Source organism: Leucoraja erinacea, chromosome 6, assembly GCF_028641065.1.
Source record: "Leucoraja erinacea ecotype New England chromosome 6, Leri_hhj_1, whole genome shotgun sequence".
NCBI classification, from domain to species: Eukaryota; Metazoa; Chordata; class Chondrichthyes; order Rajiformes; family Rajidae; genus Leucoraja; species Leucoraja erinaceus.
The window spans coordinates 2,944,360-2,962,636 of NC_073382.1; the positions used below are offsets into that span (position 1 = coordinate 2,944,360).

General features: G+C 45.3%; 1 protein-coding gene across 1 annotated transcript in view; it reads left to right on the top strand.

The window, feature by feature from the left end:
* The window catches only part of LOC129697804 (sodium/hydrogen exchanger 7-like), a 151,023-nt gene that overhangs the window by 47,193 nt on the left and 85,553 nt on the right, over positions 1 to 18,277 (top strand). Inside the window, exons 3-4 of the mRNA XM_055636430.1 lie at positions 3,095 to 3,172; positions 14,159 to 14,235. Of these exons, the coding sequence (XP_055492405.1) occupies positions 3,095 to 3,172; positions 14,159 to 14,235 (155 nt within the window). The remainder of the gene's footprint in view (positions 1 to 3,094; positions 3,173 to 14,158; positions 14,236 to 18,277) is intronic.

The following is an 18,277-nucleotide window of genomic DNA, read 5'->3' on the forward strand; positions in this document are numbered from 1 at the left end:
AATTCAACGTTCATGCCATCCGGATGCAAGCTGCCCAGGCGGAATATGAGGTGCTGTTCCTCCAATTTCCGGTGTTGCTCACTCTGACAATGGAGGAGACCCAGGACAGAGAGGTCGGATTGGGAATGGGAGGGGGAGTTGAAGTGCTGAGCCACCGGGAGTTCAGGTAGGTTATTAAGGCTGGGTCTATTCCTTGGAGCACAGGGGGATGAGGGGTGATCTTATTGAGGTGTATAAAATCATTAGAGGAATACATGGGATAGATGCACAGAGTCTCTTTTCCAGAGTAGGTGAATTGAGGACCAGAGGACATAGGTTTAAAGTGAAGGAGACAAGATTTAATAGGAATCTGAGGGGTAACTTGTTCACACAAAGGTACCTGGGTGTATGGAACAAGCTGCAAGAGGAGGTAGTTGAGGCTATCCCAACATTTAAGAAACAGTTAGACTGGTGCATGAATAGGACAAGTTTGGAGAGATATGGACTAAGCGCAAGCAGGTGGGATTAGTGTAGCTGGGACATGTTGGCTGGTGTGGGCTGAAGGGCCTGTTTCCACACTATGACTCTAAGGACTAGTATCGCCCCAGTCACTCCCTCTTCACCCCTCTCCCATAAGCCAAGAGGTACAGAAATGTGCAAACTATTACCTCCAGATTATTTATCATGTTTCTGTACATTGTGGACGGCTTGATTGTAATCATGTATAGCTTTTTCATTGACTGGATAGCAAGCAGCAAATCGCTTTCCACTGTACCTCGGTAAAACGTACCGTTTGTAATTGTTATAAAACGTGACAATAATAAACTAAATTAAATTAATCTCTTGCACCTATACAACAATAACTAAGTAAAGACACAAGAAGCTTGAAGCTTGATCATAACACAAAGTGCAGGGGGAACTCAGTGGGTCAAAGCAACATCGTGGAGGGAATGGACAGGCGACTTTTCGAGTCGGGACCTTGCTTCAATGGATGATGGCGGGACATGGAGGCCGGTTCTCTGGATAGTTTCAAGAGAGAGCTAGATAGGGCTCTTAAAGATAGCGAAGTCAGGGGATATGGGGAGAAGGCAGGAACGGAGTACTGATTGGGGATGATCAGCCATGATCACATTGAATGGCGGTGCTGGCTCGAAGGACCGAATGGCCTACTCTTGCACCTTTTGTCTATTGTCTATTGACAGGGAGGCAAGCCAGTGTCAGACTGCCAACACCAAATGAAATCCCACATTAAAATCAATGCATGTAGAATACAGTTGTAGAGGTTATGGGGAGAAGGCAGGAGAATGGGGTTGGGAGGGAGAGATAGATCAGCCATGATTGAATGGCGGAGGAAACTTGATGGGACGAATGGCCTAATTCTTTCCTATCCCTTATGACCCAATACATTTCCGCGTGTTATGCCCCCATTTTATCCCTGGAACTCACAGTGCAGAAAGCCAAACATGAACGATGTTATCATTCGGAGAAAATCGGGAGACAGCAAGTCTATGGAAAGAGTGTCCATGGAGACAAAATAGTTAATGTATCTGGGTGGGTGGTCCTTCAATACAATTTTGGATGAGATCATGCCTCAGCAAGAAACAATCCTCAACAAGGTAGAACAACAAGGAACTGCAGATGCGGATTTATCAAAGAAAGGCACAAAGTGCTGCAGTAACTCAACAGGTCAGGCAGCATCTCCGGAGAACACTGATAGGTGACGGAAAAACTTGTAGCATGCCAAGCAGTCAATGAAAAACTATACATGTTACAATCAAGCCGTCCACTGTGTACAGAGATACAGGATAAAGGGTATAACGTTTAAATTCCGATTAAAGATAGTTCAGAAGGTCTCAAATAATGCCCCTGTCCCACTTAGGAAACCTGAACGGAAACCTCTGAAGACTTTGCGCCGCACCCAAGGTTTCCGTGCGGTTCCCGGAGGTTGCAGGTGGTTGCTGGAGGTTGCAGGTAGTGGAAGCAGGTAGGGAGACTGACAAAAACCTCCGGGAACCGCACGGAAACCTTGGGTGGGGAGCAAAGTCTCCAGAGGTTTCCGTTCAGGTTTCCTAAGTGGGACAGGGGCATAACGATGTTGATGGGAACTCAGGAGCACTCTCGCTTGTGAGAGTATGGTTCAGTTACCTAATAACAGCTGGGGGAAAAACTGTCCCTGAATATGTTGGGTGTGCGTTTTCAAACTTCTATACCTCTTGCCTGATGGGGGAGGGGAGAAGAGGGCATGACCGGGATGAGACTGGTCCTTGATTACGCTGGTAGTTTTGACGAGGCAGTATGGTGTAGATGGAGAGGCCAAAGACATGTCATATCATGCCTTTGAACGGGCAGGACATACTGTATGGAGTATATTTGTAAGTGAGAGAATTTTGGATGAGATCTGCAAGTTTAGTTTAGAGATACAACGTGGCAACAGGCCCTTCGGCCCACCGGGTCTGCGCCGACCTGCGATCCCCGCACACTGACACTATCATACACGCACTGGGGACAATTTACAATGACACCACGCCAATTAACCTACAAACCTGTACGACTTTGGAGTGTGGGAGGAAACCGGAGATCCTGGAGAAAACGCACGTAAAGGTCACGGGGAGAACGTACAAACTCCATACAGACAGCGCCCGTAGTCTGGATTGAACCCGGGTCTCGGGCGCTGTAAGGCAGCATCGTTACCGCTGTGCCACCGCGCCGCATGTTTGAGTATTCTGAATGCCAATTGAAGAGTATGTTGAAGTATGACTATTGTAAAATTCACCTGGAGTGGTTCTTGATTAGTACGGGTGTCAGAGGTTATGTGGAGTAGGCAGGAGAATGGGGTGAGGAGGGATCGATCAAACATGATTGAATGGCGGAGTAGACTTGATGGGCCAAAATGGCCTAATTCTATTCCTATCACATGACCTTATTGACATGTGTGTGCATTTTATATGGATCCCTGCTGATGCAATGACTGCCCGATTTGCGTTCGCTCTGCAGTCAATGTGGCATTGAATACTGCCTCCGCAGGGTCACTGCATGGACCCAGGAGAAATGCCTTGAGACGGGAATTGTTCCGTGTCTTTCCTCAAACCTGCTTTGTTGTTGTTGTTGTTTGCAGGTAACCTTTGACCCAGATGTTTTTTTCAACATTTTGCTACCTCCAATCATATTCTATGCGGGATACAGCCTCAAAAAGGTAAGACCTTTATAAAAAAAAACACTCCTTCACAAGCTGGTTTCTTTCTGTTGTGCGAGGAGGAGAGAATAGATACATTTGAAGCGAGCAAAGTCGAGCCTGAATTATTTCCATTTATTCTTTTATTTATTTATTTTTAATTTTCCATGGATGGGTTTTGCGGTTTCAACAGGAAAAAGTTTCTCAGCGTTTATGTTGGCCAGGCCAGCTTGTCGACATAGCCAGGTTGTACCCGAGAGTCTGTTTCCGTGCTGTGTGGCTCTCTGGCTTTTTTTATTACCCTGTTAAATTTAGGAGGATCACAAACCATGGGGATTCCCGAATCGTTGGACAGTGAACATAGAGCAGTAACAGGCTCTTCAGCTTGCAATGTCCATGTTGAACGTGATTTAGTTTAGTTTAGAAACATAGAAAATAGGTGCAGGAGGAGGCCATTCGGCCCTTCGAGCCAGCACCGCCATTCATTGTGATCATGGCTGATCGTCTCCTATCAATAACCCGTGCCTGCCTTCTCCCCATATCCCTTGACTCCACTAGCCCCTAGAGCTCTATCTAACTCTCTCTGAAATCCATCCAGTGACTTGGCCTCCACTGCCCTCTGTGGCAGGGAATTCCATAAATTCACACCTCTCTGGGTGAAAACGTTTTTTCTCACCTCAGTCTTAAATGACCTCCCCTTTATTCTAAGACTGTGGCCCCTGGTTCTGGACTTGCCCAACATTGGGAACATTTTTCCTGCATCTAGCTTGTCCAGTCCTTTTATAATTTTATATGTTTCTATAAGATAACCCCCTCATCCTTCTAAACTCCAGTGAATACAAGCCTAGTCTTTTAGTTTCGAGATACAACGTGAAAACAGGCCCTCTGGCCCACCGAGTCCGCACCAACCAGCGATCCCGGTACATGAACAGTCTCCCACACACACACACACACGCGCACACACACACACGCACGCACGCACGCACATGCACACACACACACACACACTAGGGGCAATTTTACATTTAAACCAAGCCAATGAACCAACAAACCTGTGGAATGTGGGAGGAAACCCGAAGATCTCAGAGAAAACCCACGCAGGTTACGGGGAGAACGTACAAACTGTGTGCAGACAACACCTGTAGTCCTGCTCGTACCCGAGTCCTTGGCACTGTAAGGCAGTAGCTCTACTGCCACCGTGCCGTCCTTCATTGCCAAATTCAACTGATTTCCTCTGCCTGCATGTGATCCACATCCATCTCGAGGGACGACAGATGGCGCAATGGGCTAAGTGTTCGGCTGGCGACCGGAAGGTAGCCGGTTCGAATCCCGCTTGGAGTGCATACTGTCGTTGTGTCCTTGGGGCAAGACACTTCACCCACCTTTGCCTGTGTGTAAATGTAATGTAATTATGTGAAGCACTTTGGGGTCAATGCAAGTTGACTAAAAATGTGCTATATAAATAAGATTATTATTATTATTATCCTTCCCTGCATATCCTTGTGCCTTTCTAAAAGCCTCTTGGATGCAAACTGCACTTGAAGTCAGGATTGAACCTGGCTCTCTGGCTCTATGAGGCAGCAGCTCTACCAGCTGCGCCAAATGTGAAGGAGAGTTTTGAAAATAAATACAAGGTGGAGGTGGTTATGTCATTGTTGAGCAATGTTTGGCAATGGATGTGAAGAGAAGGATGTCGCCTGTGACTCAGATGATGGCTCTCTCAGCTGAAGATTGTTGATTCAAGTCTCTGAATGCAGACCTTATGTTTAATTTGGTTTAGAGATGCGCCCACCCAGACCGCGCTGACCAGCGATCTCCGCACACTTGCACTATCCCACACACACACACGGCACAATGATACCGGCAACCCTGCACGTCTTTGAAGTGTGGGAGGAAACCGGAGAAAATTCACGCAGGTCACCGGGAGAACGTATAAACTCCGTACAGACACTCACCCGTAGTTAGGATCGAACCCGGGTCTCCGGTGCTGTAAGGCCGCAACTCTACCGCTGCGCCACCGTGCCGCCCTATAATCCAGGCTGACTTGCCAAATCTGAAGGAGTTGAAGGTTCCAGGTTTCATTTGAGATGCAGTGCCTTCAATTTTCTCATAAGTGATAGGAGCAGAATTAGGCCATTCGGCCCATCAGGTCGACTGCCATCCAATCATGGCTGAGCTATCTCTCCCTTCTAACCCTATTCTCCTGCCTTCAGCACATAACCTCTGACGCCTGTACTAATCAAGAAGCTACTTGAGCAACCAACTCCATCTACACTTCACGCTGCCTTGGCAAAGCCGCGAACATAATCGAGGACCAGTGTCACAGAAACATAGAAACATAGAAAATAGGTGCAGGAGTAGGCGATTCGGCCCTTCGAGCCTGCACCGCCATTCAATATGATCATGGCTGATCATCCATCTCAGTATCCTGTACCTGCCTTCTCTCCATACCCCCTGATCCCTTAGCCACAAGGGCCACGTCTAACTACCTCTTAAATATAGCCAATGAATTGGCCTCAACTACCCTCTGTGGCAGAGAGTTCCAGAGATTCACCACTCTCTGTGTGAAAAATGTTTTTCTCATCTCGGTCTTAAAAGATTTCCCCCTCATCCTTAAACTGTGACCCCTTGTCCTGGACTTCCCCAACATCGGGAACAATCTTCCTGCATCTAGCCTGTCCAACCCCTTAACAATTTTGTAAGTTTCTATAAGATCCCCCCTCAATCTCCTAAATTCTAGCGAGTACAAGCCGAGTCTATCCAGTCTTTCTTCGTATGAAAGTCCTGACATCCCAGGAATCAGTCTGGTGAACCTTCTCTGCACTCCCTCTATGGCAATAATGTCCTTCCTCAGATTAGGAGACCAAAACTGTACGCAATACAGGTGCGGTCTCACCAAGACCCTGTACAACTGCAGTAGAACCTCCCTGCTCCTATACTCAAATCCTTTTGCTATCAATGCTAACATACCATTCGCTTTCTTCACTGCCTGCTGCACCTGCATGCCTACCTTCAATGACTGGTGTACCATGACACCCAGGTCTCGCTGCATCTCCCCCTTTCCCAATCGGCCACCATTCAGATAATAATCTACTTTCCTGTTTTTGCCACCAAAGTGGATAACCTCACATTTGTCCACGTTACACTGCATCTGCCATGCATTTGCCCACTCACCCTGGTCACTGCCTCTTCTCCCAAAAGGCAAGAGATGCAGAAGTGTGGAAAACACTTTCATGGGCAGATTGATGGACAATTTCTTCCTAACTGTTACCTGGCGACTGAACCGTCCGCCCAACAATTAGAGGGCGGTCCTGACAACATCGGCCTCATTGGAAACCTTTGAACTATTTTTAATCAGACATCACTGGACTTTCTCTTGCACTAAACGTTATTCCCATTCTCCTGTATCTGTACACTGTGGACGGCTTTATTATAATCATGTGTATATATGTATATATATATATATATAGACTATATATATATATATAGTCTTTTCACTGACTGGATAGCACGCAAAGAAAAAACTTTTCACTGTACCTCGGTAGATATGACCATAATAATAAATTAGACAAAATTAACTAAGGCTTAAGTGCATAACCATCCTGCTCAGAGGCAAAGATGTTGGCACAGAGTTACTGCACTGTACCTGCAGTTCCTTGTTTCCATTGTATTGTAAACTGAATATAGGCTGTAGCCCTTCCCCCCAGTCTGCATTGTTATTAACTGTAATCTTAATCTCCAAATCTTTCTGAGCAACATAGCTGCGTGTTGCTATAATGCAATTTGCACGTGTTTTCTGGGAACTGAAACACTATTGTGTTATTTAATTTCAAACCAGGAAGGGATTCTCTTCCGTTGGCCTTCTGAGTGGCCACACTTGTGATGTGCCTGCAAAGGGCAAGGTGCCTCCAAGCCTTACCGGCGAGCTGGCACAGTGGAACAGCTGGTAAAGCTGCTGCCTCACAGCGTCAGAGACCCGGGTTCAATCCTGACCTTGGGTGCGTTTAGTTTCGATCTAGTTTGGAGATACAGCGCAGAAACAGGCCCTTTGGCTCGCCGAGTCCGAACTGACCAGCGATCCCCGCACACAAACGCAATCCTGCACACACTCGGGACAAGTTACATTTATACCAAACCAATTAACTTGCAAGGTAGACAAAAGTGCTGGAGAAACTCAGCGGGTGAGGCAGCATCTATGGAGCGAAGGAAATAGGCAACGTTTCGGCCCGAAACGTTGCCTATTTCTTTCGCTCCATAGATGCTGCCTCACCCGCTGAGTTTCTCCAGCACTTTTGTCAACCTTTGATTTTCCAGCATCTGCAGTTCCTTCTTAAACGATGAACTAGCAAACCAGTACGTCTTTGGAGTGTGGGAGGAAACCGAAGATCTCGGAGAAAACCCTCGCAGGTCATGGGGAGAACTTGTGAACTCCATGCAGACAAGCACCTGTAGTCAGGATCGAACCCGGGTCTCTGGGGCGACCGCTAAGACACCGTGCTGCCCTTATAATAATGTCTGTGGAGTTTGCACGTTCTCCCTGTGACCGCGAGGGATTCCTCCCGGTGCTCCAGTTTCCTCCCACATCCCAAAGACGTGCGGGTTTGCAGGTTAATTGCCATCTATGAATTATCCCTAATGTGTAGGGTGTGTAATTGAGACCAGCAGGCAAGTTTGCTGTGTCATTGACACTGGCCCTTTTTTCAGGCAGATCCTTGCTTTAAAGTGGAGACACGAGGAACTGCAAATGCTGGAATCTTGAGCAAAACACATGGTGTAGGATGAGCTGAGTGCCTCAGGCAACAACTGTGGAGGGAATGGACGGATGATGTTTTGGGTCAAGACCCTTGGTCTATTCCCTCCACAGATGCTGCCTGACCTGCTGAGTTCTTCCAGCACTTTGTCCTTTCTGTAAAAACCTCCCTTCTCATGCATGGTGATGCACTGCCCCCTGGTGTCAGACCCAAGTTCACAAATCCCCCAATGTTACTCTTGGAGGCCATTCACCTTGTTGTGCCCATGCTAGCTCCCAGGGAGCTTGTTCTGGAAGAACGTCCAGGAGCGAAAAAGACTTCAAGAAGTTGTGACCACTGCCCAGTCCATCATCGGCTTTGACATCCCCACCGTCGGAGGGATCTATCGCAGTCGCTGCCTCAAAAAGGCAGCCAAAATCATCAAGGACCCACACCATCCTGGCCACACACTCATCTCACCATTGCCATCAGGAAGAAGGTACAGGAGCCTGAGAACTGTAATGTCCAGGTTCAGGAACAGCTTCTCTCCTACAGCCATTACAACAACAACAAATAAGCTCTGAGCTCTGAACTGCAAAAGACTATATTATTATTGCACTATATTTATTATTTATTAAACTTTTTCTTTTTTTCTTTCTCTTCCCCCGTTATATACTATGTTTACATGTTCACATATTCTGTGCTGCAGCAAGTAAGAATTTCATTGTTCCATCCGGGACCTATGACAATAAAACACTCTTGACTTGACTAGCCCCATTCCTCCCCTTCCCCTCATTTCCTCATCAACCAACAACTAACTATTTCCCACATATTCCCATATCTTCACATTAATCCTTTCTGAAAATATGTGAAGGAATGTAGAATAACCACTGCACCCACCAACATGTCATTGGGATGTGGAAGGAAGCCGGATCGCATGGAGTGCAACCTTGCCTTTTCCTCAGAGTTAGAACGGCATGTTTGTTGTATTGGCGCATTTTAGTTTTAATTATGGATATTGAGCTCTGAGAAACGCAATATCTAGGAGCCAGGAGCTTTGTTTCATAAGTTATAGGAGCAGAATTGGGCCATTCGGCCCATCAAATCTACTCCGCCATTTAATCTATCTTTCCCTCAACCCCATTCTCCTGCTTTCTCCCCATGACCTCTGACACCATTACTAATCAAGCATCTGTCAATACGTGCCTTACCCAATGACTTGTCCTCCACGGCCGTCTGTGGCAATGAATTCCACAGATTCACGACCCCCTGACCAAATAAATTCCTCCCCATCTCCTTTCTAAAGGTATGTCCCTTTATTCCGAGGCTGTGGCCTCTGGTCCACAACTCTTGGACTAGTTGAAACATCCTCTACATTCAAAATAAGCACAAAATGCTGGAGTAACTCAGCGGGGCAGGCAGGGTGGGAAAGGGGTGACATTTCGGGTCGAGTCCCTTCTCTCTGCATCCATTCTATGCAGGCTTTTTTTAAACTATTCTGTAACTTTCAACGAGGTCATCCCTCATCCTTCTAAACGCCAGCGAGCACAGGTCCAGTGCCATCAGACGCTCGGCATGAAGAGACATCATGAGATTAAACATTTTCAATACTGTGTTAAATGTGGCTAAAACTAAAAAAAAAAAGGTGCTTGAGATGAAAACTAGTTTGTTGAATAATAGAATAATCAAATCATAGATTGTTGCAACACAGAAGGTGGCTATATATATGGACCATTCTCTCTTTGAAAGGACTATTCAACTAGTCTCACATGCACCTCCTTTCCCATAGACCTGCTATAAAATATTTTATAAATTACTTGTCCAATTCCTTTCATTAAAAGCGGTGATTGAATCAGTTTTCATTCTCTATTCAGACATTCCATTTTACCTTTATATAAATATTAAATATAATATTTATATTTTATTTAAATATAATAAATACCATTGAATCATAAAGAACCATTGAGCCAATATCGCCCCTGTGTAAAATAAGTCCATATTTTTCCTTCCCTGATTCTTTTGATCATGAAACGAAATATAATTCTAAATATAATAATATAAAAAAAATATCCTGACCCAGTTTTAAATATGCTGAACTATTATTCTTGGACTAGTGGAAACATCCTCTATTATACGTTAGCCTAATTATTTCCACCAGCTTCCGCCTGAAACTCCCAGCTTCTCCACTCTCTTCACATGTTGCATCTTCACCACCAGTCTAACAAATCTTCTTTGCACATTCTCCATGTCTGTGACATCTTTCTTTTAATTCAAGGGCATATAGATTACAGAAACTGGTTTAACTTGGCAGGAATAATTCAAGCAAGACAATGAATTTGAATTTATTGAGTGTGTTCGGATTCTGTTACATGCATGTTTTGCAGGCCTGATGTTGCCTGGGTTAATTAATGATTGTTTTGAAAGTCAGATTGGTAATTAGTCATGCAACTCTTGACAGCATTAAACAAAACAAAACATCAACGAGTAACCATTGCCTCTTTTTTAATTATAAATTAAATTTATATTAATTATATTAAATATTAATAATTTTTTAATTCTAGAACAGCTGTCACCAACTGATTGCATTTCTATAGTTTTTTTTTAAACAAAGAAAGTCTCGAGTAATTGAACAAACTGTGACACCAGAGCTGTCCGCAGATGTATTGGGGCAGTGGCTGCTTAGTTTGGTCAGAGGTAGGCCAGTGAATCTTTAATATAGAAGTTCCAAACCTGCTGCACGACTGCAATAGTTTCCATATTTTTTTTAAACCATTCCACATATTTGCCTCAATGAAAACATTTCTGGAACACCTATTGTGAGCAACTTTCAGCACCACATCTGAGGAAGGATGTTCTGGCTCCAGAGGAGGTTTACAAGAATGACCCCAGGATTGAGTAGGTTAACCTATGATGAGCGTTTGTCGACACTGCGTCTGTATTCGCTGGAGTTTAGAAGAATGAGGTGAGACCTCAATGAAACATACAGAATAGTGAAAAGCTTGGATACAGCGGATACGAGGATGATATTTCCACTAGTGGTAGAGTCTCGGACTGGAGGTCATCGCCTCAGAATTTTAGGAAGGAGATGAGGAGAAATGTCTTTAGTCAGAGGGTGGATCTGTGGAATTCTTTGCCACAAAGGTTGTGGAGGCCAAGTCAGTGGATATTTTTAAGGCAGAGATGGATAGATTCTTAATTAGTACAGGTGTCAGAGGTTATGGGGAGAAGGCAGGAGAATGAAAAAAAACTAAGGAGCTGATCGTGGACTTTAGGAGGGCACATCATCCGAGGACGTACACACCATTGAGGATCAATGGGGATACTGTGGCTAGGGTGAGCTGTTTTAAATATCTGGGAGTCCACATCTCTGAGGATATGACATGGACATCACACGCTGCAGCACTCGTGAGTAAGGCAAGGCAGCACCTTTACCACCTCAGGCAATTGAGGAAATTCAGAGTGTCTCCGAGGATCCTCCAGTGCTTCTACTCAGCAGCTGTGGAAAGCATCTTGTCCGGGAACATTACCATCTGGTTTGGGAATTGCTCTGCCCAGGACAAGAAGGCTCTGCAGAGAGTAGTGCGTTCGGCTGAATGCACTATGGGAACTTCACTCGCCCCCCTGCAGGAACTATACATCAGGAGGTGCAACTCCAGAGCCAATAAAATCATGGGAGACCCCTTCCACCCTTGCAACGGACTGTTCCAGCTGCTATGGTCCGCGAGCATTGCCACTTTCATTTCACTGCACATCTCGTATGTGTATGTGACGAATAAACTTGACTTGAATGGGGTTAGGGAGTGATAGATCAGCCATGATTGAATGGCGGAGTTGACTTGATGGGCCGAATGGCCTAATTCTACTCCTATTCCTTATGACCTTATGAACACCTAATTTTTTTAAATCAATACTAATAGTAACTATGCAATGCCTTCTTTTTGAGACTTCACATCCAGTCATTTAATCTGCCTATGTACAATCTATCTTGGTTTTTGTTTCGGGAAGGATTCATGTCAGACATGATCAGTGCCTTTAAAGAAGCTTTAGGTTCACTCCGCAGCTTAGCGGTAATATGCTGCAGCTAAATCAGAGTTAACCTCTCATTGCCCTGTCCCAGATACCCAGCTCTGCTCATTGCAGCTCATTGCTTGTTTAAACAACGCTTCTTAAGTGTTTAAGAAGGAACTGCAGATGCTGGAAAATCGAAGGTTAGACAAAAATGCTGGAGAAACTCAGGGGGTGCAGCAGCTTCTATGGAGCAAAGGATATAGGCAACGTTTCGGGCCGAAACCCTTCTTAGTGTTTCAAACTCATCAACTCAAAACATTTAACTCTTTCTTTTGACATGATGATTGTTTCAAGCAATCTTTTGTTTTCTGTTTTATTGTTATGTTTGCTGTTTATTCCTCTTTCAAACATTTTTTCAGCAATGAATGCTGCAGTGAAGCATGTTTGTAAAAGGAATATAAAACAAATTTTAGCCACAACGTACCTTAAACTGTAGCAAATATACATGCTTAATTTTGTTTTTAAATCCAGATGTAGCTCTAAATTGTATATTTGGCATATAGAGTCAAACTGCACGAAAACAGGCCCTTCGGCCCAACTTGCGTATGTCCCATCTACACGAGAAAAAGTTAACCCTCAGATTCCTATTAAATCTTTCCCCCTTCACATTAAACCTCAGGTTCTCGATTCCCCTACTCTGGGCAAAAGACTTCTGACTCTGTTTCTCCTTCCACAGATTACCTGCTGAGTATTCTGTTTTTATTTCTGGTGTCTGCAGTTTTATTTTTCGAGCACTCTTTAAGTGTGGGCACAAAAAGCTGGAGTAACCCAGCGGGACAGGCAGCATCTCTGGAGAGAAGGAACGGGTGGCGTTTCGGGTCGAGACCCTTCTTCACACTGGCACCATGTGTGGGCACCATTGGAATGCAGGAACTGCAGCAGAAGCTACTTGCTACCCTGCAGACTCCCACATCCAGGAATGCAACAATTACCAGTTTTGCTGCCTGTTCTGGTCGAGGGCTGACTTATTGAAGTGTTGTCGTGGAATATTTTCAGACCAGCTGAAAGAAAATGCCTCTATTAACAACAGCAAAGTCATCCTTCATTTTATTTTGTGTGTGCGAATGTAGAATAGATATTGAGGGCCATAATCTTCAGATTAGGGGGCAATAGGAAATTAGAACTAACAAATGGTCAGCCTACTGTTTTAATTGTTTTGATCATAAAGTCGTAAGTGATGGGAGCAGAGTTAGGCCATTCGGCCCATCAAGCCTACTCTGCCATTCAGTCATGGCTAATCTATCTCTCCCTCCCAACCTCATTCTCCTGCCTTCTCCCCATAACCCCTGACACCTGTACTAATCAAGAATCTATCCATCTCTGCCTTGAAAATATCCATTGACTTGATGAACTGGATGGAAGAAGTCAAGCGAACTTCACAATGTGTCATTTTTAAAGTTTACTAAAGTATCTACATGAAAGCAAAGTGCACTTTTATGTTCCAATGCCACTTAAATCAGGTCAAGAGTGTTTTTTGTCCTATCCCCTGAACCGGAACAAGGAAATTCTTCCTTGAGCTTAATCCGACTATTTTTCATAAAAGGAAAGCTGATTAAATCCACCTGATTCTGGGATCTTTATTTACACTTAGGGTAGCCCCCCCCCCCCCCCCCCCCCCCCCCGGTCATGACTGACCATGGGTGATGCATCCTAGTTTGCAAGTGATGTGTGGTCGGATGCAAGCCTGGGCGATCGATGTCATATGGAGGACAGGCCGTTGCCCATGTAGCACGTCCCCCCCTCTCCACATCACTGATCGATCCAAAGGAACAGCAGGGCCGTTACAGTTTGGCACCAGCACCATCGCAGGAGCTGCCAGATCTGCCTTAGGGGGCTCCGACTCCAGATTTTCTTGAGGTTTACTCCTGGAGCCTTTTCCATGAATGGGTACGGCCACAAGGCAGTGGAGGTTTTAAATCAGAGTTTTCCCTCTCCTAGATGGACTGCCTTCCCAGGCTGAGTAGCCCCATCTGCCCGAGACTCGTGGGGGCGGGAGCGTCTACCCTCAGGTCTATAGCATCTGCCCACTACACTTAGAAATGCTTCTTTTAATCTCAGTGATCAGTATTTTGTGAGTGTGGTGGATAAAGGGCGTAGAACAGGGAAGTTATTAAAGTACCTCAGAGCCAGCACGGGTGTGATGGGCCAAATGGGATTCTCTTGTGTTGTATGAATGCCGGCATGTTAGGGTGTGATTCCTTTGTTACAGAGACACTTCTTCAGGAATCTTGGCTCAATCCTGGCTTATGCATTTATTGGAACTGCGGTGTCCTGTTTTGTCATAGGGTGAGTATGACTTGCAGCACATTTCCTATTCTGTGGTCAAATTTATGCTTATTAAGTAGATGGCCGGTGTTGCGTTATGTAGTTTGGTTTAGAGATGCAGCCGCCTTACAGGCCCTTTCGCTCACCGAGTCCGTGCCGACCAGCGATAGCCGTACACTGAAACTATCCTACACACTCGGGGCAATTTACGACTTACAGAACCCAAATGAATCTACAAGCCTGTACGCCTTTTTGGAGTGTGGGAGGTAACAGGAGCGCCTGGAGAAAACACACGCGATCAAGGGGAGAACGTACAAACACCACACAGACAGCACCCGTAGTCAGGATCGAACCCACGTCTCTGGCGCTGTAAGGCAGCAACTCTACCTCTGCGCCACCGTGCACTCTAATTGAAATTAAGATCATTTTCAAATTACTGAATACAATGATAACAATCTCTCTGACTTTAGAAATCAGGATTAGGCCATCTAGTCACAAGGAACTGCAAGTTCAAGTTCAAGTGAGTTTATTGTCAAGTGTCCCTGATAGGACAATGAAATTCTTGGTTTGCTTCAGCACAACAGAACATAGTAGGCATTGACTACAAAACAGATCAGTGTGTCCATATACCATAATATAAATATAAACACGTGAATAAATAAACTGATCAAGTGCAAATAACAGATAATGGGTTATTAATGATCAGAGTTTTGTCCGAGCCAGGTTTAATACTTTCTTAAGGGGTTGGACAGGCTAGATGCAGGAAGATTGTTCCCGATGTTGGGGAAGTCCAGGACAAGGGGTCACAGCTTAAGGATAAGGGGGAAATCCTTTAAAACCGAGATGAGAAGAACTTTTTTCACACAGAGAGTGGTGAATCTCTGGAACTCTCTGCCACAGAGGGTAGTTGAGGCCAGTTCATTGGCTATATTTAAGAGGGAGTTAGATGTGGCCCTTGTGGCTAAGGGGATCAGGGGGTATGGGGAGAAGGCAGGTACGGGATACTGAGTTGGATGATCAGCCATGATCATATTGAATGGCGGTGCAGGCTCGAAGGGCAGAATGGCCTACTCCTGCACCTAATTTCTATGTTTCTATGTAATAGCCTGATGGCTGTGGGGAAGTAGCTATTCCTGAACCTGGTTGTTGCAGTCTTCAGGCTCCTGTACCTTCTACCTGAAGGTAGCAGGGAGATGAGTGTGTGGCCAGGATGGTGTGGGTTTATAAAAAGAGACATGAAGTGCTGGAGTAACCCAACAGGTTAAGCTGCATTCCTGGACACATGGATAGGCAACTTCACCTACTCATATTCTCTGGAGATGCTGCCTGACCTGCTGAGTTACTCCAGCACTTTGTGTCTTTTTTTTTCCTGCCATTTAGACCCTTGAGTCAGTTTTGTCGCTCCGTGCGATTATCCCTGACCTACTTCACTTCACATGTATTTAGCCCTGTACACCAATGGACAATCTCAGATTGTTAAATTAGCAATATAATCCGCAGGTTTCCTTTATTATTGAAGAAAGTCCCAAATTTATTCGACCAACGAATGTCTCCAAGCTTCAAAATGCCCATTGTTGTTGTGTCATTGCACAATCTACATCATGCACATCAGTAGATAGAAACATAGAATATAGGTGCAGGAGTAGGCCATTCGGCCCTTCGAGCCTGCACCACCATTCAATATGATCATGGCTGATCATCCAACTCAGTATCCGGTACTGCCTTCTCTCCATACCCCCTGATCCCTTTAGCCACAAGGGCCACATCTAACTCCCTCTTAAATATAGGCAATGAACTGGCCTCAACTACCTTCTGCAGCAGAGAATTCCACATTCTCCATTCTCTGTGTGAATTTTTTTTTTCTCATCTCGGTCCTAAAAGGCTTCCCCCTTATCCTTAAACTGATCCCTTTAGCCACAAGGGCCACATCTAACTCTCTTTTAAATATAGCCAATGAACTGGCCTCAACTACATTCTGTGGCAGAGAATTCCAGAGATTCACCACTCTTTGTGTAAAAACTGTTTTTCTCATCTCAGTCCTAAAGGATTTCCCCCTTATCCTTAAACTGTGACCCCTTGTCCTGGACTTCCCCAACATCGGGAACAATCTTCCTGCATCTAGCCTGTCCAACCCCTTAACATTTTTGTAAGTTTCTATAAGATCCCCCCTCAATCTTCTAAATTCTAGCGAGTACAAGCCGAGTCTATCCAGTCTTTCTTCATATGAAAGTGCTGACATCCCAGGAATCAGTCTGGTGAATCTTCTCTGTACTCCCTCTATGGCAAGAATGTCCTTCCTCGGATTAGGAGACCAAAACTGTACGCAATACTCCAGGTGTGGTCTCACCAAGACCCTGTACAACTGCAGTAGAACCTCCCTGCTCCTATACTCAGATGAACTAAATCTGCAAAATTTGTAAACCTGCAGATTGGACTGCTCTCTGCGTAAAGAAGTTAAAAAAAATCCCTTTTGTAGCGGCACCAAACATGGTGAATAAAGCCAGATGTCAGGCAGGTTCAAACAGTAATTTTATTCAGGCGTTACATGTTACGTTGGTCCGCTAACGTAATTGTCATTGCTGCTGTAGCTGAGCGAGGTTGTTCTCTCGGGCTCAGCTACCTGTTGACTGCCTGGGTCTCGAGGTGAGATACGTTTAAGTAGCAGGACACTCCCCCCAGGCCGTGACGTCATGTACTAGCCCTCCTGGTTACTGACGAGGGTTCGACCATAAGTGGTCTGTGTATTAGCTGACGCCACACTTTAAACTTTAAACGCTGCCCCCCTCTCCTTAAAGCAATGCCCTCCAGTGTTTGACACTTCCGCCCTGGGAATGAGGTAGATATTCCACTCAACCTCCCACTGTAACTGGGCGTAAGATCACCAGAAACCCCTGAGAATCTCACAAACCGGACAAACCAGCCTTCACGGCCAAGTTAAGACTCTTAACATTTTCTGAAAATGTTGGCGTTTAGTTTAGAGGTACAGCGTGGAAACAGGTCCAACCGAGTTCAGGCCGACCAGCGATCACCCGTAACTAGCACTATCCTACACGTTAGGGACAATTTACAATTTACAGAAGCCAATCAAACCTACGACCCTGTACGTCTTTTGGATGTGGGAGGAAACAGGAACAGCCAGAGAAAACCATACGGTCACGGGGAGAACATACAAACTCTGTATAGTCAGCACCTGTAGTCAGAATCAAACCCAGGTCTCTGGCGCTGTATGGCAGCAACTCTACCGTTGTGCCACTGTGCCGCCCACTTGAAGAGTACAGGATGCCGCCTAAAACATGGTGACTCTTGTACACTGACTCCGTGGACTCTACTATCTTACACATATATATATATATATATATATATATTGATATGGTTTTGCACCTAATGTACAGTCGGATTGTCACTGAACAGGGCAGCACAGTGGCACGGCTAGTTTCGCAGCTGGTAGATCTGCTACCTCACAGAGTCAGAGACCCCTGTTCAATCCTGACCTTGGGTGGTACCTGTGTGAAGTTTGCCTGTTCTCCCTATGACCGCGTCAGTTTCCTCCGCATGCTCCGGCGTTCTCCCAAATCCCACAGACATGCTGGTTTGTACAATATGTGTAGGAAGGAACTGCAGGTGCTGGTTTAAACAGGAGATAGACACAAAGTGCTGGAGTAACTCCGCAGAACAGGCAGCATCTCTGGAGAGACGGAACATGTGACGTTTCGGTTCGAGAACCTTCTTCAGACTGAGTCCAGGGAAAGAGAAATAGGCGATGATATAGAGAGATATAGAACGAATGAATGAAAGATATGCAACAAAGTACTGATTATAAAGGAAGCAGGCCATTGTTAGCTGTTTGCTAGGTGAGAACGTGAAGCTGGTTTGACTAGGGTGGGGGAGGGATGGAGAGAGAGGGAATGCAGGGGTTACATGAAGTTGGAGAAATCAGTGTACCTCCCACTGGGCTGTCAGCTGCCCAAGCGAAATATGAGATGCCGTTCCTCCAATTTGCGTTTAGCTTCACTCTGACAATGGAGGAGGCCTAGGACAGAAAGGTCAGTGTGGGAATAGGGAG